The sequence below is a fragment of the Vidua chalybeata genome, chromosome 16 (genome assembly GCF_026979565.1).
Source record: "Vidua chalybeata isolate OUT-0048 chromosome 16, bVidCha1 merged haplotype, whole genome shotgun sequence".
In the NCBI taxonomy this organism is placed as follows: domain Eukaryota; kingdom Metazoa; phylum Chordata; class Aves; order Passeriformes; family Viduidae; genus Vidua; species Vidua chalybeata.
The window spans coordinates 2,520,789-2,545,695 of NC_071545.1; the positions used below are offsets into that span (position 1 = coordinate 2,520,789).

The 24,907-nt window shown below is 50.4% G+C and overlaps 1 protein-coding gene across 1 annotated transcript; it reads left to right on the forward strand.

Annotated features, from left to right (window-relative positions):
- TRAP1 (TNF receptor associated protein 1) lies at positions 1–24,377 on the forward strand. The gene is made up of 18 exons (XM_053957261.1): positions 1–112; positions 4,564–4,731; positions 5,845–5,927; positions 6,316–6,456; positions 13,596–13,667; positions 14,346–14,506; positions 15,346–15,455; positions 15,633–15,706; positions 17,921–18,076; positions 18,312–18,432; positions 18,559–18,628; positions 18,790–18,937; positions 19,435–19,620; positions 20,692–20,830; positions 21,305–21,390; positions 22,200–22,345; positions 23,218–23,290; positions 23,565–24,377. The coding sequence occupies exons 1-18, from the start codon at positions 31–33 to the stop codon at positions 23,664–23,666; spliced, it is 2,118 nt and encodes a 705-aa protein (XP_053813236.1). The 5' UTR covers positions 1–30; the 3' UTR covers positions 23,667–24,377.
- Positions 24,378–24,907: the final 530 nt, after the last annotated feature.

Sequence of the window (24,907 nt, forward strand, 5' to 3'; positions counted from 1 at the left end):
CACCGTGCGCCGCGGGAGGGCAGCGCGGGCATGGCGGCGGCGCGGGGCGGGCGGTGTCTCCTCGCGGCCCTGCGGCGCTCCGGGGCCGCGCCCCGGCTGCGCCCGCCCGCAGGTGAGGGGGGACGGGCGGCGTGAGGGGCGCGGGCCCCCGGGCTGAGTGGGCGGCCGCACCTCCATGGCTCGGCCCGGACGGCCGCGCCTGCCCGGAGTTGCGCTCGGCCTTGTGCGTCCTCTGGAGGTGCGGAGGGTCCGTGTCCCACAAGCAGCGCCCCGTCGCTGTCGGCTGCTGCCGGCCGCGGCCGCTCGGCAGGGTCGGAACGGGCGCCGGCCTGGCAGCATGGGAGCAGCGCGAACAGCGCTGACCCGACCCGAGAACGCCCAACGCTCCTTCCTGGGGAGGGGCGAGTTCTTCTGGGGACTGTGCAGGGAATGGCGCGGGCTCGTGTCGGGCAGGGAGCGCGCTCAGGGCAACCAGCGGCTCCAGGGCCATGTCCTACCTCATTCAGGGTGTACAGCACGCTCAGATCGTGTAGCATGGTGAGGTTCATGTCCTGGCTCGTGTAGGGGTATAGAACATATCCACGTTTATGTCCTGGTTCATACAGCACTCCCAGTTCATCTGCTTTTACAAGGTGTGCAGGACATCCAGAGGTACCTGCTGGCTCATACGGGCTGCACAGCATATTCACATCATGTCTCATGTCCTGCTGCATGTCCCAGCTCACACAGGGTGCATGGCCCGGGTACCGGGGCTGAGAGAAGAAGGCAGAGAGAGAAGTACCTGCATGAGAGCAGAAGGCAGCAGCGTTGCTGTTCTCTGGCCGTGTCAGTACCAGGGGTCTTTACAGATGAGCCCAAAGGGTTTGCATTTCCCAAGGGTGCACTTGAAGTTTCACCTCAGACAGCTGGCAGGAGTGAGTCCTAAGAAAATCCAAACTCTGAGGCCTCAGTTATGGGATGTGCTCCATTATCAAGGCCCTCGTGGGCTGGAAATGTGCCTGTGAGCTGCCATTAACCAGAGCATGGTGAGGAGTGTCCTGCCTGTCAGCAGCCCGTGCTGTGCTCCCTATTTCCTTGTCTGTTGTGTGGCCCCTAATTGACAGATCTGCCTGTTGTTGGTGTGGTCTGTGGTTTCACTGCAGATTACGAAGAGAAAATGTGACAGAAGAAATTGTGTGACAAATAGGATCACTTTCAGGGTCGGGTTGTCAGATTTATTGTGTCACAGAGTGCCACTTGGGTGTTTCTGGGCAATGCAGCTCTTCCTCTACAGAAATCCCCAGAGGCTTGTTAGCATCCATGTCTGGGAACAAAGCTGCTGCCTCTGGTGGGTTAGACATACTCCAGCAGAGCTCGAGTTTTGAGTTTTATCCCTTAAGCTGTCATTCAGGCCCTCAGGGAAAAAGCAGTGAGCAGAAGGTGTGTGGGGTGGGGATAAAGAGGGAGGAGCAGGAGATGTTGTCTTTTCGGTTGGGTCCTGGCTGCAGGGACAGCCATCCCTTCCCTCACCGGGCAGAGCTGGCAGTGTTTGCTCTCACCACTTCAGAGGCTGGAGCTGCTGCAGAGCTTCTCAGGAGATGTGTTGGTATGAGTGGGTCAGTCAGGGAATCTCTTCTCCCCAGATTTCCGGGGATGTGGTGCCCAGCTAGGAGCCCTTTTGTGTAAGGAGATCTCAGCTGGGAGTGTTAATTGCTGGAGCTCTTCCCTGCACGAGCTTCCCTGGGCTCCTGCTGACCCAAATTCTTTTCTTGTTTTGAGCCACAAACTGCTTTGTGCAGGTTTCCCACCCTAATTCTCTGGCTGGTGCTGGGCTCTGCTCACTGCAGTGGTTTTTCCAGAAGAGGCTGTGTTTCCTGGGGGGCTGGCTGGCTGATACTGAGGTGTCTGGATTGAAAGGAGCCCCTGATGGTCTTTGTGTTTGCTGTGAGTGTGTGAGGCAGGTCTGTGGCTGTGGGCACACTGGGATCACAGAGAGGTGGAATTTGGGGTATAATGTGGGTTTCTCCATCCCTCAGGGTGCAGTGATGGGAACAGGAAGGGCTGTGGGCTGTGGTAAAGCTCCACATTTGATTAACTCAGTATCAAAAGCCCTGCTTTGCCCCAACACATCACAGTGCTTATGTAGGGCAAGAGCCATTCCTTCTTTGTCACCTGGGCTTAGGAATTTGTTTCTGAGGCTCATTATGAGTAGGACATAACCTGTTACCTCAGCAGGTGCTTCTCAATAGCTCTTGTGTGCTGATAATTGTGCTTTTTTACCCAGAATAGCCAGGAGCCTTTTCTGCTCCCTTGCTCCAGGCAAGGACTCTCGGGAGGCAAGTGGGCTAAAGATGCTGCAGCTTGTGTTTAACGAGCTGTGTCTCTGCCTGGCATGGGACAGGCTGTTAATTAAGGATGATAAGACCAAACATTGCACAAATCTGACAGTAACTTCCGAATTGATGGGTGGTGATCTATTATTGTGCTTTGGAGGTAGGGAGGCAAAAAATGCGAATACATCAACAATTATAGATAGCCAGAAATAAAATTATAAGTAGCTGTAGTTTCTAGAGTCAGCTGGTGTTCATGGGCTGCGGAGTGACCTGTGTGGGGGCTCTGGGGTTTTGCTGCCTGGACATCTGATGATAGAAGTAAACTTAAGGTTTTAAGCTGCTACTGATCTGTGTCTTTTTTGGATCCTAGAGTGAGGGAGGGAGCAAAATTTTCTTTTATTTCTGCTGTTTGGGAGATGTGTGTGTGTGCTTACGTACAATGCAGTATCCTACAGCACCTAGCATAAAATGAGTCTAAAAGATGTAAATACCTAAATAAAATATATATAAACCCTGAGCTGCAGGCCCTTCCCCTCTGAAGCTTGAGGGGCTGGACAGTGAGTCCTCTGCTGCTTTCCACCTCAGCCAGGGTTGTTTTCCTTGCCACTTTCCCAGGTGATCCCAGCACAGGCAGTGGAACGGGACTTCCAGAACATGTCCTGCGATAATGCGGCAGAGCTGTTTGTGACGCAGAGCGCAGTTATGTGTGTGGGAGGTGTTCAGATGCATTTAGAACTATTTGTGGGCTCTTTTCTTTAAGGGCAGAATGACTGGGGAGTCATTCAAGCTTCTGGCTGAAGAAGTGGATCTTGATTCGAAGCTTTCTGTGAGGAGGAGGAGGAAGAACAAGGACTGACAGCCTCCTCTGTCAGCTCTTGAGGATGAGGTGCAGGAGACAGAAGTGCTGTTAAAGCTCAGCGGTTCATGTCCACCTGGTCTGGAGCAAGTGAGAGCCCAGCATGATGGTCTGGAGCAACAAGACCTGTTCTTGATGACCACACTGACTGTAGGACCTGCTGTGGGGGGCAGGAGGTTTGCAGAGCACTTGTGAAGTGAGCCTGAGCTAGAAGATGAGGGATGTTGGTGAAAAGGCTGGAACGCAGAGTTCACTCGAGGGCTGTGGCAAGGTGGAGGAAGGTTGAGGAGGGAACTGAGCTCCCTCAGCATGTCAGCAGGCCTGGAGGGCAGGGGATGGCCTTAGAAGCTGTTTCCAAGGAGGTCACAGATGTGCTTTGGGACTCTCACCATACTAATGAGGTTTCGTTCAGCCTTTAGCTGGTTTTGGACCCAGTTATCCAAAGAAAGGACCCCTTGAAAATGTCATGTGTAGGGTTTGCCTCCTTCCCTTGCTGGATGAAACAGCCACCAGGCACAGAGTGAGCGTAAGGAAAACCTGAGCTTGTCATTGCTTCCAGCCACTTCTGCTGCTTATCCATGTTCTCCTGGCTCTGCCCAGGCTGTCCTGGTCCCTCCTCTGCCTCCCAGATCAGCCCAGCCTGTTTATGTTCACTGTAGGACTGGGGGAGGCCAAGATGCTGTCTACCCCAGGGCAGCTGCAGGGTCAGGTCTCACCCTCTGGGATCCTGCTCTGGCATTCTCCCAACAATTCAGAAATCACTCCAAGGAACAGCCTTTGGACAGAGGTCTATGGTGCTGCAATGGTCTTTTTGTGGCCAGGTTTGGTTTGATTCATCCCCTAACAGAGAGAAGACTTTTCAGTTCACCTGGGCATAATGAAAGGAGGAGAATATGGAATCCCTGACCTTAAGGAGGCTTGTGCCATTTCCTGACTGGTCTAATTTTCCCCGCTGATTTTGTGACTGGTGGCCTTGCTGCTGCTGCTTGTGCTGCTTTGTTGGGGGATGAAATCCTTGTGCTTGGACAGTCAAAGGCCAAATGTTTATTGCCAATTTATATTTTCACAGGCAGTGATGTGGGAGTTGTCTTCAGCTTAGCCAGGTAACAGCAGTGAAAGCTGCAGACTGCCTCTTCCTGACTGGTTAATTCAGTGGGATTCAGCTGCTAATTCTCATCTTCTGGATAAAATTTTAATTCAGAAGAGCCAAAGTAGCAACTTGCCCTTTTTATGCAGTGAAGGCAGTTCTGGAGGGGAATGGTGGGTGTTGGATTGTGAGGGGGCTGTTCAGACAGCTTAAATCCCATGGGATTACCTAGGTGGGACCTCTGAGGAGTGCTTCTGTTGGTGCTGGACTTGTGATGTGTATTGAAATATCTTCACTTGTGTCTTTAGCAAAAGGAGCAGCATGTCTGCAAAGACAAATACTCCACCGCTGGAGCCTCCAGCACAACGTTCCTGCCTCCAGCATTCCTGCTGTCCGGATGTACAGCACACAGACAGCAGAGAGCAAGGAGGAGGAGCCCCTGCACACCATCATCAGCAACACAGAGAACGTGAAAGGTGGGCCTGGCACACATGCCTTGTGGGGATGATCTTGGGGTGCACCTGGGTCAAGGTGTGCTGCAGGTGAGCCCTCCTCAGCAGTGCTGCTGCCTCTGGAGGAAGTGCAGGTACTGCTCACCACATCCTTTCCATCTGTGTTGCACCATTACATCCCAAAACCTGGGTGTGGAGGTCAGCATGGCCTTTTCTGAGAAACAAGGACATGAAGACTGCATCCATGGGCTTAGCCAGGCAGTTGATGGTCATGTGTATATGTGGAGGCTCCACAGGCACTGGAATTGGCTGAAAAGAATTTTCTGTCTCAGAAGGAAGCTGTGCCTGCCCAGGTCATTGCTGTGGATCGTGGAGGTGTGATGAGAGTCCTGGTGTCAGCCCTTTAGCTAGAATTAATTGCTTTACACAGCTTCAGGGACAGGTGCTCTAAAGCAGTCTGAGCAATGAGTTATTCCAGCACAGAAATAACATCTGAACTCTGTGCCTCTGTGGTTTTCCTGGAGGTACTTTTGAGACTGCCAGGCTGTGAAGTCCCTGGTAGGGTTGATGTGCTGGCTGCCCACACTCCAGCTTCACCCCATCCCTGAGGGATGTACATCCTTGCCAGCAAGGCATGGCAGAGTTGATGTGGGACTTATGGCTTTTCCTTGTGTTTTCTCAGAGTTTTCTAATGCCTCTTGCAGGAGAAAGGAATTCTCTAATGCCTCTTGCTATTTTAAAAAGGCCAAGGATAGTCTTTCAGCTGAGATGTTTTGTAGTTTTAGTTTTTTCTGATGAGGTTTCTCTTCCTGGGCACAGCTCCCTACCTGCAGGGGTGCCAGTACGGATGTGTTCATCCAGCCTGGCCTTGGACACTTCCAGGGATCTGGGGGCAGCCACAGCTGCTCTGAGCACCCTGTGCCAGGGCTTCACCACCTTCACAGGGAAGAATTTCTTCCCAGTATCCCATCTATCTCTGCCCTCTGGCATTGTGCCGTGTCCTGTCACTTCAGGCCCTTGTCCAAAGTCTCTGTCCAGCTCTCCTGGAGCCCCTTTAGGCACTGGATAGGGCTCTAAGTGCTCCCTGAGCTTTCTCTTCTCCAAGCTGAACAACCCCAACCCTAACCTTTATTCCAGGTGCAGCCTCTAAACATGAGTTCCAGGCTGAAACAAAGAAACTGCTGGACATTGTTGCCCGTTCCCTGTACTCAGAGAAAGAGGTAAGACACCCATAGCTTGCTGGGGGATTTTCTGTTGGCAAAGCCCCATCTCTGTCAAGGGATACCTCCAGAATGGTTGAGCTGGGAGAATAACTGTTCAGCTCAGAGTCCTGAGCTTTCATGTCAGCCTTTCTGGAATGATGTTTTCTTAAGACACCTTGAAAATGTATTTTTGAAACAATCTGTAGGTATAGCCAAGTGACTCCAAGCCTTGAGCCTCTGCAGTTTCACACTGAGTTTGGACAAACTATTCTCCTGGCAGATAATGGGGAAACACAGTTTGGGGAGCTGGAATTAGTTTGTGGGAGCCATTGAGCTCCCAGGTCTCTGGGAGGGCTGTGCAGGGGGCAGGGCCAGGCTGCAGGGTCAGGCTGTGTCTCGTCCCCAGGTGTTCATCCGGGAGCTGATCTCCAACGGCAGCGATGCGCTGGAGAAGCTGCGCCACCGGCTGATGACGGAAGGGAAGGCCTTGCCAGAGCTGGAGATTCACCTGCAGACAGACAGTGGAAAGGGAACCATCACCATCCAGGTAGTTCCCTTTGGTAACAGCAGGGTGTTATTCCCTGCTGCTCTCATCACTGGCCTTTGTCCTGTGAAAGAGTCACTGGAAGCTGAGCAGCAGCACAGTCCCCAAGCCTGCCCAAATATTCTGTCCTCAGCTGGGCTCTGGTTCATGAGGCTGTAACCTCAGGACTTGATGAGAAACCAGCAATGTTATCTGCTCCCCACTTGTGGCCATAGGAAAATTTGCTGCTCCTTCTTTCCCTGTTGGGAAGTACCAGTAGCTTTTCTCCCAGTACCCCTGCCTAGTGCACTTCCCAGGTTGTGTGAGTTTCCCACTAGTGGGTAAATTGTGAATCTGGTTTCCTCCTGACCTTTGGGGAGGTTTTCATGCACCTCCTTAAGTCTGAGGTGTTACCTAGTTACTTGCAGACCTTCTCTCTCCCTTGGGTGAAAGGGGGAATAAATGCCAGGGTAGTGAGAACTTCCCGTTCCCGCCTGTCTCTCTCTTCCTGCTCCAGGACAGGCTGAGTCCAGCTGATGCTGAGGTTCTGCCCTCAGGCACAGTTGGGACTGTAGATTTGGGCAGTAGCACAGCACTCCCCTGTGCCCAGGTTTTGGTCGTCTCTGCTGGTGACAAAATGCTGACTGGGAGGGAGACAGTCTGTAAGAACAGTCACCTGTGGGCATCAGCGTGGGGAGGGAAGTGGGGTTGGGCCTTCTCTCTGTACTTTGATCTTGCTTGTGGCTCTTGTCCAAGGTGGGAGGCTGAGCCTCAGTTTTGGTGTTTTCTTGGCAGAGTTCCTAACATCAAGAAGGCAAACTGGTCATTTTCCTTGTGGAGTTGTGTCAGCCATGAGCATAGCTGTGCACATTTCTAGGAGAGCAGAGGAGAAGGAGGAGGATGAAGCAGGCAGCCCTGAGTGGCCATGGCAGGTCCAGGGGAGATGTGGCACAGACAGAGCACACAGGCTGATATTTCACGTGGGACAAAAGCACAGGGGTCTGTTGGAGGCTGCACAGTTATTTTATATTTCTGTTCCTCTGCAGAGCAAGTGCTGCAGTTGCCATGGGGAAGTTAGTGCTTGTCAGTGGGCAACACAATCACCAAGCAGGGATCTTCAAACCATGATGCAGGGGCTTTGCTATTCCTGTCACTCTGTTGCAGTTTTCTGACTCCCGTGCAACACCAATTGCTTAAGGAGCCCCTTCTTAGCCCCAGGCAGGGGGTCATTCCTGCCTCTCACCTTTCCCTTTTGAGATCCTAGTGGACATGAAGCATCTGATTGCATCAAGACATTGATACCTCTCATGCCCTGTTCCCTGTGGAAGCTCTCACCTTGTTTGGCAGTTTGGTTGGAGAGCTGCTTGCCCACCTTGCAGGGTGCCTCAGATACCATCCCAGTTAGATGGGTTAGGGATTGGGCTTTTTATAACCCCCTGCCTGGCTGCCAGTGCCTCTCTAATGCCATTAAATGAGTCTTAACTAGGAAGCTTTTAACTGCAGCAGTCCTGGGCTGTGGGGAGCAGCCAGAACAACGCTGCTCCAATCTCTTTAATAGCTTTGCCTTCTCCAGAGTGCTGAAAGCTCCTTACCTCCAGTCAGGGGGTTATTTATAACTTCTTGAAGAGGCAAACTGCATATAATGATTACTGTGAACAAAGCGTCATTCAGAACATTTCTCTGCCTTTCAGGAATGCAAAGGTGAAAGAAAGCTTGCTGCAGGGATTGAGGCAGAGATGGATCTTCCCTTTGCCACTGTTTTGTTTTCTGTACCCACTAGGACTTACCAAAAAAGAGGCAGCAGGTCCCTCATATATGACCTGTAGCAATGGTCAGTCCTTTTTTATTCCTAGAAAGGTCCCATTGTCTCACTCTGACCCCTGGATCCTTCTCAGATCTTCATGCTGCTCTTTGCCTCTGGATCTGCTGAATCTCTCCCTTCCTCTTCCAAGCCCTGTATCATCTCTTTGTGTCTCATTGAGCTGAGAAAAGGCAGGTCTGTAATGCGTGGTGGCCATTACAGGCACATTCCTGGGGGATTATGTAGATCTGGTATAGGACTGCACTCATCTCTGTTCAGTGACTGCAGTTCTCCTTGTTCTCTGCCAGGACTGAATTCCATAAGTCATAAGCACAGCAAGACTCAGAATTCTGATGGATGTCCTCATTCAGGAATATTCCACCTAAGCATTGCAGTGTAGTATCTGCTAAGAGGGGCGTGTTGACTGAATTCCACTACCTTGCTTCCTTCACCAAAATCCTGTTGTTTTAGCAAATTCCACCATTTCCTCCATCCCTTTGAAAACTGCCTCGTGTTTCTAGGACAGCTCCATCTGTAGCAGCCACAGCCTGCAAGGTCAGAGTGCTTAAGAAAATCCATTTGAAAATGTGAGGGGTGTGTTTCCAATGAGAACAGCTCTGCAGAGCTCTGCAGTTCCCTGTGCTGAGGCTTTATTGATGTGGTTTTGGACCCTTTGAGGTGGGAACAGAGAGCCTGTTACAGACCCCAAGGCTCTGTGAGCACAGAGCTCACCTTGAGCACCTGCACGAGGTGACAGGCGCTTGGCTGTGCTGTGGTGGTGTTGGAGCTGTGCAGTTCTGCCGTGCTGCTGTGCCTGGTGGTGATGTGTGAGCTCAGGGCTGCAGCCCTGCTCCTTGCTGGTGCTTAATTTAGAGCTAGGACAGTTTGGAGGAAATGGTTTGAAATGTTTACAGAGCTGATGGCTGCTTCTGCTGGGGGAGGGAGTGTGCTTGCTGTTCTAGCACAGGAAAGCAGCATGGTCGCTGCCAGAGCTTGGGCTGCTCAGTTCCCTTTGTTGGGCTTTCATGTCTCTGTTGCCGTCATCCAAAATCAGTGTCTGTGAAGCCACAAAATCACCAGTTTGCTGTGTTGGGAGGAGTTAAAATGACTGCAAACACCACTCCTCCCTGCAACAGCTCCCTGTATCGCTGAGCAGATCTCTCCTGCCTCACCAGTTACAAACAGCCTGTAACAAGGACTGGGCTGTGCTGGGGCTCCAGTAAGGATTGGGCTGTTTGGGCTGCAGCAGGTCAGTGCAGATGCACCCTTGTGTCCCACAAAGCTTGGGGCAGGTGTGGAGCAGGTCCCTCTCCCTTATGGGACCAGGCTGCAGCAGAGAGGGTGACCTGCACTGCAGCATCTGTGTGTCACTTAGGCTTGAGGAAGCAGGAGATGGACAGGTGGAGATAGAGGGGTAAATGTGGCTGTACTTTAGCAAGTCTTAGGTGGAATTAAACCTACAGAAATGTGCCACAGATTGCAGGGATGGGCTGCAGCTTCCAGTGGTTGCATCATCTTTAACAAACAAGCCCAGGACCCAGAAATACAAACACATCTCAAATAACCTGTGGCCCAAGGAAGGAAGTGCACAATCTTTTAGTACTCTTCACGGCAGAATAAGAGCATATCCTGTATAAAAATGGGAAATTCAAAGTGGATGAAAGGCAGTACTTTTCTGGACAGTGGGTATTTAGACCTGGATGGGTGGAGGCTGAGCCTGTGGTTTTACGAAGGAAAGCTCAGGCTCTCTGCTTTGGACAACTTCCATGTACTAGGCCAAGATTACCTCGTGTTCACAGGCATTAGTTTTATTCTGGCTTTTCATCTGCTGGTTGTTGCTGCTGCAGATGCTTTAATGATTCTAAACCAGAACGTTGCTCCAGTGCAGCCCTGTCCTGGTCTTGTGAATTTGAAGTCTTTAATCAAGGTATTTAAATAACAGTGGGCACATTTGCTAATCAGACATTTTGGGATTTTATTACCTATCAACTGGTGAAAGCAGCATGTCTTTACAATATAGTCAGTGTTCTTCTGATGCCCCATTGAGGTTTTCACTGAAATAAATTTTTCACGTGTTTGTTTTGCAGCAAAGCAAAGTGAAAGACACAACAGTTCAGCCAGGTACCTCTAACTGGGAGTATTCCTTCCAATGCAGTCATGGCAGAGGCAGCAGTTAATGGCTGCTTAATGGGTTGTTAGGTGAAAGGAAGCTCTGCAGTACTTCAAATTGGACTCAGGTAATGAGCAAAGCTAAACTAATCTTACACAGCAGGTCTCTGCAAACATCCAGCACCCTCACCACAGCGTTAGAACAAAGGGTTCAGAAGGCACAAAGGTGCAGGTCAGCAGCAGCTTTGGTACCTTGGAGGTCTCCACACATAAAAAGGTGTTAGAAACAAAGTTCAGCTGATGTCTCTGGGGTAAATGTTACTGAGTTTAGTTCAACACTTCTGGCCACCAGCCCTTCGTAGTCTGAAGGACTGCAGCCTCTTTGTTGTCTTTTATAGGGGATGGTTTGGGGAGGATTTTTACTCTGCACCCTGAGAAGTAGCAGAGGCTAAATTCACCCAGGTGAGGAGGTGGTGGTTCTGCTGAGTAACAGCAGGTCTTCTGTAATTAACATTCAGCTAATGAAGGGTCAGCACACTGAACTCTGTGTCTTGGTCTATCCAAGCTGTAGAGAAACACCTGGCACATGGAACTCTGAGCATATCCCTCACATTTTGTAATTTGAGAAGCCCCATGTACAATTTGCTTTGTGCTGTTACAAATAGCTCTTTTGTGGCTGTGGTCAGCCTGATAAAGCTTTTCTTGCAGGATGAATGGAGGGCTAGAACTGTGTGCAGGGGAAGAGAAGTTGCAATGCTGATGGTGGAGCAAAGGTGGTGGATAGAAGGTGTTAGCAGGGGTTGGGTGATGCCATGGTGGTTCCTGGTGAAGACACCCAGCAGCCAAGCAGCAGCTGGTGCAGCACAGCTAGTGCAGAGTGGTGTGAGAAGGGCAGTAGAAGTTCCACCAGCTGCTTCCTTGGCTTTCATGGAGCTGGAGCTGCCAGCAGTTATGTGGGCCCAGCCTGAGGTGGGCTTCTCATAGGCAGGTTCAGTTGCTTCCCATGACTACAGAGTTCCTGCTCTGCAGAGCTCAGCTCCCATCTCTCCTCTGCTGCCACGTTATTCCCATTCCCCCGAGCAGCTCCATGTGGTGAAGGGAACCAAAGGGCAGCTGCAGGAAATATGGATATGGCAAGGGTGGGTTGATTCTTGATGGTGTGTTCATCCTAATCCACCCAGGTGTTTTCCTGCAGTAGGAAATGTCTGCTTTTCCAGGATCTTTGCTTTCTGCTTCCCCTGTCAGCATCCTGGCTGTTTGAGCCCTGCTTTCTTTGTTCATGAGATTCACCCTCATCAAAGCAGTCTCCAGGAATTGTCATTAAGCATTCTGCAGTAAGTTTGGCAGGGCATTAGGAATTCAATAGCCAATAAATTAATGGGGTAAGGATGTATTTTTTTTTAACACACTGGAATTTGGGAATGACATGCTGTGCTATAAATAGAAGTGGATCAGAGTTCTGTTCAGGGTCTGGCATGAAGAAAAACTGAACCAGATGCTGAAAGCTGTTCTTTCTGGCTTTTTCTTCCCTGGGGGAAGGGACCATGTCAGATTCCTGAGATTTTGCCATACGCTGTTTGTTTTCCTTGGCTTTTGATCTCTTGCTGTTGAGATCTTACTGGGCATCATCCCTGTTCTCAGCCAAGTGGGCTGACTGGCCTTACTGTATTTAACCAAGGGAAAGGGATTGCCGTGACGTGACTTGTGGGGGTGCAGGAAAATGTCTTACCCACATGGCACCTCACAAGCTGAACAGTTCAATCCTTCAGTGAAGTTAAACACTGCATTAAGAAATACATACTGTCATTAACTTACTTTGTTGGAAATAAGTCTAGTAAATGCTCCATGGGTGGCAGAGGTCACTCTGGTACCTCACCTCCAAGCCACCTAGCAGCTGCCAGCTCTGTTGCAGCTGATTTTGCTGACCCTGCACACCAAATCCCACCCCTGCTAAGGCACTGGGAATGTGTGAGCCCACTCTGGATGTGCCAGCTGCTGTCAGCTGCGATAACCATGCTCACAGGTACTCAGGTAGAACTGAATCCCTCATGGAATGAGAATCACATCTCACTTGGCTACTTTTCACCTCAGAGGCTCAGAGAACATGTAGCAGTGGGTTCTTGGGGTGCTTATGTCAGGTAGAGAAGCTGCTGGGATTTGGGAAGGGGAATGGCACATTTTTCTTAGGAGTGGCATCCTGGAGGGCAGTAGCCTGCCCTTTGCCATGGAAAATGTGTGTAGAGCAAGTCTGAAAGCACATTAGACAACAGAAAGGGAAAGATTTTTGCTGGGGTCCTGTGTGAGAGGGTGGCCATTTCTGGCTGGGGTTTGCTGTTACCTTTGTTGCCTTGGGGTGTCATGCAAATCGAAGTTGCAGCCAGGTTTGAGACTTACTGCAGCCTTTTCTGGGTGGTGCTGCTGCAGGCTCTGCTGCCTGAGATGTGTGAGCTGCAGGGAGATGTTTATCTGCATGCAGCAGTGCAATTCTGGAATAATCTGGGGATGACAAGGAGCTGTGTGCCTCTGAAGCTTGGGCAGAGCATCACAAAGTGTAGCTGGTGCATTGTATTTTGGCTGGGGTCAGGGTGTTCCCATGGGAATGCAATACCCAGCTCTCCTGGGCGTTGACAGCTTCATACCCACATCATGGAGCACAGGGTGAGGGGGAGAAGAAGGGGGGAAAAGGCAGAGCAGATGGAGATCAGTTCATGGGGTACTTGCATTCAAAGGTCTGCATTACCTGAAAGTTAAGGGATTTGCTGCTCTGCTGTTGATTCCTAGTGTGAGTGCATCGCTTCCACATTTGCAGATTGCAAACAAGCTGCTTCTCACTGCTCCTCAACTCCCCCTCAGACCAGTTCAGGAATGGAGGGTGTCTCAGTGCATGACATCTGGCAGTGTGGAGCCATGGCTGGGTTGGCATTTCTTTCCTGCACTGCCATCCTGTGCTTTTTAGAGGGACGTAGAATCCAGCCTGTCCTGGCATGGTTTTGTCTTTCCTTGAGAAATGGCCAGAGTCTCTGAGCTTCCTGGTGGTTTGTAGGCAGCTGTGGCTGCCCCTGGAGCTCTGTGCCCTCTGAGTCTGTGTTCCTGGCCATGGGCAGACAGAGTCACAGCTGGAAGTCTGCTGTTGGATTTACTACTCAGAGGGGAAGGAGAGAGTGGGAGTTGGAGGCAGAAGTTGCTTGGGTGCTGTTTGCTGGAGCAATGATTCCCTGCTGATATTTGAGCTGCAATTGCTGTTTCTTTTCAGGACACAGGTATTGGGATGACCCAGGAGGAGCTGGTTTCTAACCTTGGTACCATTGCTCGATCAGGCTCAAAGGTAACTTGGGATGAGGACCCTTCTCCCTCCCTTAGAAAACTCCTCTCCAGTTACAACCACTTTTATTCTTCAGTAATTTTTCATTCTGTTTTGTCCCTTGGCCCTCAGCCCAGCCGTGAAATTACACCCCTTTTGGAGGGTGAAACCTGCCTGTGGAGTCTTCTGGCTTTCAATGGTCCCTGCTGTGCTGTGGGAGGCCCAGGGAGCCCTGGCAGTGCTGATGGGCCCTGTGTGTAGCACTGCTGCACCCACTGCCCTCACTCCAAACACCCTCCTGCCCAGCCATCCTTACAGAGGGGCACCCACCCACTTGGCATTTACCCCATGTTTAGGGGAGCAGCAGCTCTGTCCCCACAACAAGGTGTTGTACATGTGTACCTGATTTTTGTTTTCATCTCTGGAGGCACCATTTTAAGGTTTCCTGCTCCTGATTGACCGAGCTCTCGCTTGTTTTCCTTTTACTGCTCTAAGCAGTGCTCCCCTTTTCCAGAGGTGCAGTCCCTGTGGAGAAACTCTTTTCCTTGGGAACCTTCCTCAGAGCACTGATGCAGGAGCATGCAGTGAGGGTGCTGGCCTGCCAGGCTGCAGTGCCTGAGGAGCCCAGCTGGGGATTGATCACAGCCTCCAGCAATACCTGAAGTCACTGTGTGCTGGTTTGTGTCTCCTTTGTTCCTGCAGGCTTTCCTAGAAGCTCTGCAGAGCCAAGCTGAAGCCAGCAGTAAAATCATCGGCCAGTTTGGAGTGGGTTTCTATTCAGCCTTCATGGTGGCTGATAAAGTGGAGGTGTTCTCACAGTCAGCAGAGCCAGGCAGCCCAGGCTACCACTGGTCATCTGATGGGTGAGGCTGCAGAGTGGGGTGGCAGCATGGGGGGCTGTGTCCAGACCAGGCATGGCCTGAAAGCTCTGCAAAGACAGGGCTTGTGTGTTCTTTCAGGACCTGGCTGACTGGTTTAGGTCCTGCTCAAGTTATACACAGTAACAAAGCATGGCCAAATGTGCCAGTGTGGAAACTGCAAGGACAGAAGTTGGTTTGTCAGAGCAGGCATGCTGTGGACAGAGTACCTGCCTCTCCTGTTCCATCCCTGCTGGCAGGCAGTCAGCTCAGGGGCCCCACACCACAGGGACAAACTGAACCTCATTGGTCTAATCATCCTCTGAGGTTTGGCTCGAGGCACTCACAGAGAGCAGAGCTTGTGCAGCACTGGGGTCTGCAGGCTGGGGTCTCCCTGTGGGTCACTGTATGCTGTAGGCTCATCCTTTGCTTTTTGCTTGAAGTTGCAAACATCTGTGATGGCAAAGCTGTGGGCTGCTGGACATGTTGAAATTGGAGCTTCTGAGGGTGACAAGCTCAGCATCTCCTTAAAATTTCCTCAGAATAAAGAATTTACTGCATTATTTAAATTCTTGAGAAAGGTGAGACACCAGACTGGTTTGGGTTTTCAGTAGTTAGTGTCTTTGCAGAGCAGTGTGTCCTGGGTCTGGAGTCTCTGTGGGGAAAAGAGCCACATGGGTTTTGGGGTTTCTCAGAGGCACAAGGAGTGTTCAGGCATTCAAGACTTTTTTGCCTTTTCCTCTTGGCCTTGAAGTGTTGTGCATGCTCTTAGTTGAACAATTTCTCTGTGCTATCATGAGTGTATCTGAAGTACAAACTGACACAGCATTTGTTTCTAATCCTAGTTCAGGGATGTTTGAGATTGCAGAAGCATCTGGGGTCAGAGCTGGGACTAAGATTATTATACACCTCAAAGAAGACTGCAAAGAGTTTGCAAATGAAGACCGAGTTAAGGGTGAGTAGAGCTGGGGAATGCTGTTACCCCTGGGGCTCTGTGAAGTCTGTTGGTGCCCACAGACGGGAGGTGAATTTACAGGTTTTTTCCTCCTGCAACTCCTTTCACCTGCTGTTACTGAGGGAATTCCTGCTGTTTCCACAAAGGTGACCCTTATGTGTCTTCTTTCCATTCCAGAGGTGGTGACAAAATACAGCAACTTCATCAGCTTTCCCCTGTACCTCAATGGGAGAAGAATTAACACATTACAGGTGAGGTGGAGGCCACAGGCAGGTCAGTCATGGAGATGAACCACTGTAATGCTCCACTGGAGACAGGAAACAATATAAAGCTGCTGCTGTCCCTGGAAATCAGGGGAGGATTGTCCAAGATATCACAGACCTTGCAGTGATCAGTTATTGGAAGAAAAGAAGACAATCCAGCTGAAGTCATACCTGCAACAGCTTCTTTGTAATTATTGTGGAAGTCTTGGAGATCAACAAGATCTCTATATTCCCTTATCCTGAATTACTATTTCTGCTTTATAATGCTTATTCTGTTCAAGCCATGTGACATGTTAGTGCTGTAGGGATTGCTCATATTGCTGGTGTGCTGACACCTCTCACTGCAGTTCTTTCTGTCCTTTACATGGAATAGCCACTGCCAGGGGGTGGTTGGGGTTTTTCAGCAGCTCAGCCCACAGCCTGATTTATTCCCAGCTTCTAGCTGAGCACTGCTTGATGCTGGCATTTTCTGATCATTGGCATTATACTGTAGCCAGATCCATTTTGCTCAGATGTTCTTGGCCCAATTGCAGGCAACACTTGGGAGAAATTAATTATCTTTAAAACAGAAATCTATTAATCATTTTCCTCCAGCATCTCCTCTTCTGATTGTTTAAAACTTTCTCACCTAAGAGAGCAGGTAGAGAGCATATGTGTGGCTTTTTTGTTTCCTGGAATGTGGCACTGACTGCACAGACTTTCAAGACTGTATTTAAACATTTTACTATGTTAATTTATCTAAGATTCTGTAATTGGTGTTATTAGTCACTGATTATTTATTTGGATTACTGTATAATAGTGTTTCTGTTCCAAAGGCTTTCTAGCTGTGCCCCTTAAATTACAAAACCAGAAATAGCTTTATACAGCTGTTTGCTCTCTCTGCCTGACAATCAATAGAACAGGCTCCCTGGAGGAGAGCAGTAGTAGAGCAAGGGGTGAAATGCCCTTAATAGAGTCATGGACTTTTATCTTCTTATCAGAAAGTCTGTTTTCCCTTGGGTTACAGCAACAGCTTGATTCTCATTATGCTCCCATTTCATGCCTTTTCTTTATCCAGGATGTGTTTTTCCACACATCAGCATCAGTTCACTGCAAACAGAGACACAGTTGGTTCCCTGGTGGGGTTTCTTCTCGATGAGCTCCTGAATGCTCACAGCATGGAGCTGGGGGCTTCTTTGGTCTAACTGGGATAACTGTTAGCTACAAGTGAGCCCCTGAGAATGCAGCACTTTCCCTAACACAGTTACTGTAGAACACCTTCGCTCCCAGTGAGTTCATAATCCTACCTGTCATCCTGCAAGCCCTCCAGGATACTTGTGTGTGCTGGAAATGAGAGGAAGCCACTTACGGAACAAAGCTCTGAGGCAGAGGAATCCTTAAGGATTTCAGGGCTGCCACCCTTAGGCTCTGAGGGTGGGCTGGATGTTGGTGTTGTCCCCAGAAATAACTCCTGTCACTCGTTTGGGCTTGAGTGGCAAAGAGAGGCAGTGGCTGAGATGGGCTTCACCTAGCTGGAAGCATACAGTTCTGCATTGAGTCCCACATCTTTGCTAGGTGCGAGTATTTTGCTGAGGTACTGGAAACTGAAACATGCTTGAGCATGGGCTGAGTGCTTCAGAAAGCACTGGGGGCTTAGAGCAGCAGCAGGTGGAAGCTAGAGCTCATGGCTTCAGTGCATGTGTTCATGTGTGCTGGAGCAGTGACCCTGCAGTGGTTCACAAAGCAGCTCCCAAGGTGCTGAACAAATCAGCAGAAAACAGTGCAGGAGCTCCTTCACAAGCTCTTAGCTGAGACAGTGACCTCCATCAGAGAGGCAGGTTGGTTAGAAAAGGCTGACTTAAACTTTTGCTTTTCCTTTGCCTGCTGGTTAGGCCTTGAGAACTTGACCAGTACTGCCAGTCAGTTGAGCTGTGGGATCTGCCCAGGATGGCCATTGGCAAGTGTGAGGCAAAGGAAGTTAGCCAAATCCCTTTTGTTTTGGGCTAAACAAAATTGCCCTATATATGTTGCAGGGCAAGAGTTAGCTCTGAGGGGTGGCCTAACCCCAGATGAGGGGCAGTAGTTTATTCATTGATAATGTGCCTGAGCCACATCTCGCTCCCAGGCCGTGCAAAAGAGTCTGTTTGAAACGTTCTGTTTGCCTGCTCTGGCATCCTGGAGGGCACACAGCTGATGGGAACTGTTCTCCCTGCTCCTGCACAGGCTCTGTGGATGCTGGACCCCAAGGACATTGGTGAGTGGCAGCACGAGGAGTTTTACCGCTTCATAGCGCAGGCTTATGACAAGCCCCGCTATGTCCTGCACTACAAGACCGACGCTCCCCTCAACATCCGCAGCATCTTCTATGTGCCCGAGCAAGTACGTGTGCTGTCCTGGGAATGTGGGACATTTGCCCAGCTGCTCTGAAAGGGGAGAATGGGAGAGCTCCTTAGGGAAAGGAGGCAGATATGGCTGCAGGGAGGAATATCCAGTGTGGCATCTCTGCAGTGGGCTGGGTGCTGCAGGGTAGTTGGGATACTGTGGGTAGTTGCCCACAGTGTGATGTGGGCACCCTGCACAGTGCTGGTGTTACCTCCTGTCTCTTTTCCTGCAGAAGCCATCCATGTTTGACATCAGCAGGGAAATGGGCTCTAGCGTTGCCCTCTACAGCCGCAAAATCCTCATCCAAACCAAAGCTGCAGACATCCTGCCTAAGTGGCTGCGCTTCCTTAGAGGTGTGTGTGTGGGACCAGGAATAGCAGGTTGTGGACGATGGCTTCCACAGGGATGAGGCAAGGGCTGCCCTCCTGAACCTAACACTTGTGTTTGCATCACTGTTCAAGGATTGCTTTGTGTTCCAGGTGTTGTGGACAGTGAGGATATACCCCTGAATCTCAGCAGAGAGCTTCTGCAGGAGAGTGCCTTGATCAGGTAAGCAAGAGTATCTCTGGACTGAGATACAAGGAAAAGATGTAAAGCCATGAGGGAAAGGGGACAGTGGACTCACTACAACCCTGCACAGAGAGACGTTTACCTAAAATCTCTTGTCTGGCTCTAGCAGCTGTCTTTAAAAAGGTTTGTTCCTCCTGCAGGAAGCTCCGTGATGTTTTGCAGAAGAGGTTGATCAAGTTCTTCATTGACCAGAGCAAGAAGGACCCTGAGAAATATGCCAAATTCTTTGAGGAGTATGGGGTATTCATGAGAGAGGGGATTGTCACGATAGCAGAGCAGGATGTCAAGGTATGAGGAGTCTTGAAACGCTGCAGCTGATAGTAAAGATTACCATGAGCTGGGATGAGGTAGATTGCTACTTCCCATGGAACTTGCACACCCATAACTTGTGTTCCTGGGTCTTCTGAGACCTATGGATTCTCTAGTGCCTAAACTTTCACTCTTTCTGACTGGTGCTGCTTCCCATTTATTTTGAGACCCTGCAGAGTTTCTGTACCCACACTGTTGTCAGCCCTCCCTGGTGCAATGTCAACTACAACAGGCAATAAAGACGGGCCTTCCCCTCCTGTTGTCTTCTGCCTAATTGCCATTTCCAGGAGAGCTTGACCTACATCCTCTCTATGTCACTTTTCTGCCTCTTTAATATCCGGAGCAGGAAAGGAGGGATTCAGAATCACCTGAGTCTTTTTGTAGGGCTGCTAAGAGGCACAGGAATCCTTGGGGCTGGGAGGGGTCGGGTGGAGCTCAGTGACCCAGCCAAGCTCACAGGAGCATGTTTCTTGCAGGAGGACATAGCAAAGCTGCTGCGTTACGAGTCGTCGGCGCTGCCCGCGGGGCAGCTGACCAGCCTGACCGACTACAGCTCGCGCATGAAGGCCGGCAGCAGGAACATCTACTACCTGTGTGCCCCCAACCGGCACCTGGCCGAGCACTCGCCCTACTTCGAGGCCATGAAGAAGAAGGACATGGAGGTGAGTGAGCAGTGGTGCTACAGCTAAAAGAACACCTTGAGCTGCTGCAGCAGTGGTCAGGGCTGGCTCTCAGAGCTGAGCAGGGCAGCGAGGCCTGTGATAGAGCCCTGCCAGCGCGGTGCCTTTGCCTGGCCCCCTCTGCCTCTGCTCAGACTGTGGCATGAGGCCAGGAGGAACCTGTCACACACTCTTTAACCACAATGTTAAAAAAAATCCATTCAGCTATTAGTAGTATCCAAAGGAGGGCTGTGAGAATGGTGAAGGGCATGGAGGAGAACCCATATGAGGAGCGGCTGGGGGCATTTGGTCTGTTCAGCTTGAGAAAAGAAGACTGAGGGGAGACCTTAACCATGGTCTTCAACATCCTCACAAGGGGCAGCAGAGGGGCAGGTGTTGATCTCTTCACTCTCATGACCTTCATTCACATGTTCTGCTGTGCAGGACCCAAGCTCAGCTGAAGCTGAGCTGGTAGGTTTATGTTGGGTATCAGCAGAAAGTTTTCACCCAGAGATGTTAGGCACTGGGTCAGGCTCCCCAGGGAAGTTCTCACAGCATCAAGCCTGTCTGAGTTCCAAGAAGCATTTGGACAATGCTCTCAGACAGACAGGGATTGCTGGGGTGTGCTGCACAGGGACAAGAGTTTGGGACAATGATCCTGATGGGTGCCCTACAACTCAGCATATTCTGTGATTTAGTACTTGTACAGACACTTGGTTCTTATATCTGTTTCCTACCTTTGCTGGATCCTAGAGCAGGAGACTGGGAGCTGCTGTGCAGGGCTGTAATTGTGTTGCAGATGTCCTCTGTGGGCAGGTGGCCCTCTCAGGACTGGTTCTCACTTTCCCTGGGCAGCAGGACTTTTTCAGCTGCAGACCTGCCACCCACGGTAACAAGTCCCTCTAAGGGTTGGCTTTGCTGTCAGGCCCTGAGTGACAGTCACTGTGGGGTTGAGGTTGAAACACCTGTGAGTTTCCTGTGTGATGTTCCTGCTGTTTGGCACAGAGCTGCCTTGGGAAGAAGGGAATGCTGTTACATCCCAAACAATGTGTTACTGTCCTTTTGTTGGCACAGGTGCTGTTCTGCTATGAGCAGTTTGATGAGCTGACACTCTTGCACCTCCGGGAGTTTGACAAGAAGAAGTTGATCTCTGTGGAGACAGACATTGTTGTTGATCACTATAAGGAAGAGAAGTTTGAGGAGAGCCGCCCAGGTACCATGAGGCTCCCCTGTCCCCTCCTGCTGCACACTGTCCTGCTACCCTGAGCAACCAGTGAGGGGACACCTTCCTCCTCTGCTCTTGCTGCTCCCAAGCAAGAGCCTTCCACCATTCTCATGGCTTCCATTCTCAAGGTCTGAGGCAGCTTAAATTTTTTGGAGACTGGTTTCATCTCACATGATCAAAGTTAAATGGAATGTCATGTGTGGAGTTGCCATGATTTTATTTCAACCCCATGCATACATCTGGTGCCCAGACAGAGGGAGGCAGCCCCTGGCTGCCTGGCAAGGCATGAGCCTGTCCTCTCCAGGTGTGGCACGCTCTGGGATGAGGATATGTAGGTATGTGCTGAGTGGGGCTGCATTCCCACTCCCACAAGAGAACTGATAAATGGAAGTGTAGAAACTCAGCTCATTGTCCATTGCACGCTATAGACGCACACTCAGATGTGCCCTCTTTCCCTGCCAGCTGGAGAACGTCTGACAGAGAAGGAGGCTGAGGATCTGATGGCCTGGATGAGGAATGCCTTAGGCTCTCGAGTCACTGGAGTGAAGGTGGGTATTCTGTGTCTGGGTAACTGAGTACAGGAGATCCACGGAGGCAACAATGTAGGGAAAAAAGGTGACAGGTGGCTGGGGATCTGCTGCCACAGATTTTTCTTTGGACCTTGTGGGAAGACATTTTTCTCTGTGCCTCCTGTGTGTAAATGGTGTGAATGCTGACATTTGTCATTGGATGGTCAGGGTGGCAGCAGAAGAACCACATCTCAATGTGTATTGAGAAAAGCCCATATTGCAGTCGATGCTCAGGTTACCAGAACAGGCTGGTGACTTTTCTTGCTTGTGGACTAGAAAGGTGTATTGGCAAGGAATGCTTTGGGTCCAGCTGCAGCCCACTGCCTGTGGACTGTGGGGCCATGTGGGCTCCCATCTTTCCTGCTGGTTTAGGCAGCCTCCTGTGGGATGGGAATTAATCATGTGGAGGCTTGGTGTGGATCTGTGCTGAGGAGGCTCCAAGTCCTCAGACTTGCCCCACATGTCCAGGCTTTCCACATTGATAAGAATCTTTTGGAAATCTCATTTTATGATGCCTTATTGTTCTGCTGAAGTGTTGAGTTGAGGACATCAAGGGTTTTTGCAAGTTTGTCATCCTTCGCTTATGCTTGATTTGTGAAAGCTTTTTCAAGTCTCTCTCCCAGAGTATTTGCTTGAATGGGAGCTATGCGTTGAGGGCTGCCAATTTTACTGCAAGGCCTCCATCATATGAGGCAAGGCAGGATTGGGATCTTGCAAGCCTCGGATGACCTTTTTGCATTCTGGACATGCATTGTCCATGGCTGCCCTGACTGGTGCTTGTGCCACAGGTGACCACGCGGCTGGACACCCACCCTGCCATGATCACCGTGCTCGAGATGGGCGCTGCCCGCCACTTCCTGCGCATGCAGCAGCTGGCCAAGACCCAGGAGGAGCGAGCCCAGCTCCTGCAGCCCACCCTGGAGATCAACACAGGGTAAGGAGGGACAGCACCAGCACTAGGCCTGGGACACAGCAGCCTCTCAGAAGTGGAGGCAGAGAGGAGGAAGTGTAAGGCTGCCAATTAGCAGAGTCCTCCCCATTAAGTGCAGTCAGTGCCACAGAGCCTTAATCTGTGAGGCTGCGTGGCACCTTCAATGTGAGCCCCCCACACACAGTGTGCAGCCCTCTGGGGACCATGGGGGTTGTAGGGACAGACAGAAGAGAAGAGAGAAGCCCCCAGAACAGGAGCAAGGAAGTTGACTTTGGTGATCCAAAGTTGACTTTGGGATCCAAAACCTTTATTTCCTCTTACTTTAGCTACTTGGCCTTGTTTTCTGAGTTTTTCATAATATTCTCGATGTGTAAGAAAGTTGTCATAAGGAAGTATTTGTGCAATCTTGCTGCCTTTAGGAATTGTTACAGGTGGTTGTAAAGCACAGGCCATGATTTGTACTTGCCCTATGAAATCTGCATCTGTTACTTTGGGTAATGCAATTACTCCTTGTTTGTTTGTTGACGACCTGCCAAGTAAAAGCCCTCCGGCTGGAGACTCAGAGAGGAGACGCAGAGAGGAGGAAGTGTAAGGCTGCCAATTAGCAGAGTCCTCCCCATTAAGTGCAGTCAGTGCCACAGAGCCTTAATCTGTGAGGCTGCGTGGCACCTTCAATGTGAGCGCCCCACACACAGTGTGCAGCCCTCTGGGGACCATGGGGGTTGTAGGGACAGATAGAAGAGAAGAGAGAAGCCCCCAGAACAGGAGCAAGGAAGTTGACTTTGGTGATCCACTGTGACTTAGCTGCTCATTCTGGAAATAAATTTCTCACTGTCCTAAATCAGCAAGTCTCAGTGTTGATCTCTCTCTTACAGGCATGCTCTGATTAAGAAGCTCAGCGAGCTGAAGGACAGTCAGCCTGATCTGGCTCAGATGTTGCTCGACCAGGTGAGAGCCAGACCTTCTCCAGAAGCAGCACCATCCTTCCCAGAACCAGCTTGCAGACCATGCATGGCAGGGAACAGGGTGAACCATTACAACGGGCAGGAGTCACATCCTTCTATGGTCCCTGGGTATTTCTGGGACTTGTGGTTGATGTTTTCCTAGCAGGTGTCCTAGAAGACATTCTTGGTTTCAGTGTGCAGATCCTGGGAGGGACATTCCCTTCCTCCCTCAGGCAGTGTGCTTTGGTGCTTATTTAGTGGTTTCTTCTCTTTTTCAGATTTATGAGAATGCCATGATTGCAGCAGGACTGAATGAGGATCCCAGGCCAATGGTGAACCGGCTGAACGAACTCCTCACGAGAATCCTGGAGAAGAACTGAGCCCCAAGGACTGAAGGATGAACTCTGTGCTGATCTCTTGCCTGAGGCACAGCCACTCTCAGCAGCTGCTTGTAGGCACTGTCCAGCACAAGTTCATGGGCAGAGGGCAGGGACAGTGCTGGGGACATCCAGGCCTCCCTGCAGAGGGAGGAGCCACCTGTAATTACCAGATTCCACATCATCAGTTTGTTCAAAGTGCAGTGCTCTTAGTGGGGACAAAATCCAGAGGTTGTTGCTTAAATAATGCACCCAAATTTCTGACATGACCCTGAAGAGCCTCATTTCATACTGTTTGTAAAAATGGCCTTTCTTAAAACAGGTGTTGGCAGCAAGATTCCCAGTTAGGTCTGTGAATACACCCCACCCCCATCCACAAAATCCCTGCTCACCTTTGTGCTCTGAACAAGCACTGGAAAAATCAATTAATTACTTAAGAAATCTCCAGGTCTGACCAGGCAGGAGGAGTTTGCTGGCATGGAGACAGCTTGCTGCCTTTGGCAGACACAGATACTCTTGGTGGAACATGTCAGTGCAATCCCATGGCAGAAAAGATCACTGAGCTGCTGGACCAGTTCATCCTGGTCTTGTGGAAAAAGGGAAGAAGCTGGGGGCAGCTTTCCACTGTGTGGCTTTCTGGAGAGTCTGTGGGATACACTGCATACCTTGCTGATCTGTATTTATGATAAATAAACAGTTCTTACTTTCCAGACATTCCCCCCACTTCACTTTCCTCTTTATTTTGTTGGTCTTCATGTCTTCCAGCTGATGATGTTGGTTGGTCTCTCTTCGGATGCTGTTTGGTTCTTCAGGGCATCAAGCACTGGACATGGTGGCAGGAGAGGGCTGTGAAAACAAGAGAGTATAGAGGGAAAGCAGGAGAATCAGTAGCTATGAACCCTGTTAGTTTTGTCTCTGAAAATGGGATGTAGCCCTTGGTTTGACTCAAGGAGCAATGGCTGTTCAGACAGAAATGCCCTGCTAGATTCCCTCTGTGTCTGCTTTACACCATGCAAATAGTTTATAAGAACCTTTTCTCCTGCTCAGCAGGGCTCTGAGCAGCCCTGGTGTTTGTTTAGTTTATCTTTAAATTGCCAGATTAAGATGCTGGGACTGGGTTTGGTTAACTCTGAGTACTGTGCTGGACCCGACAACCTCCAGCTCTTTAAGCTACAGGAAGCCTAGCTGTGCACAGAGGAGTGAAAAATTCCTGCTGCTTGGGCGACCATTTGAGAAGTTTTATT

Bases quoted from the DNA above. Each gene is read 5' to 3' on its own strand.
- TRAP1 (XM_053957261.1), top strand. From the start codon at position 31: ATGGCGGCGGCGCGGGGCGGGCGGTGTCTCCTCGCGGCCCTGCGGCGC. The intron at 13,668-14,345 runs GTAACTTGGGAT...TTGTTCCTGCAG, and splicing joins TTGCTCGATCAGGCTCAAAG to GCTTTCCTAGAAGCTCTGCA. The intron at 18,938-19,434 runs GTATGAGGAGTC...TGTTTCTTGCAG, and splicing joins TAGCAGAGCAGGATGTCAAG to GAGGACATAGCAAAGCTGCT.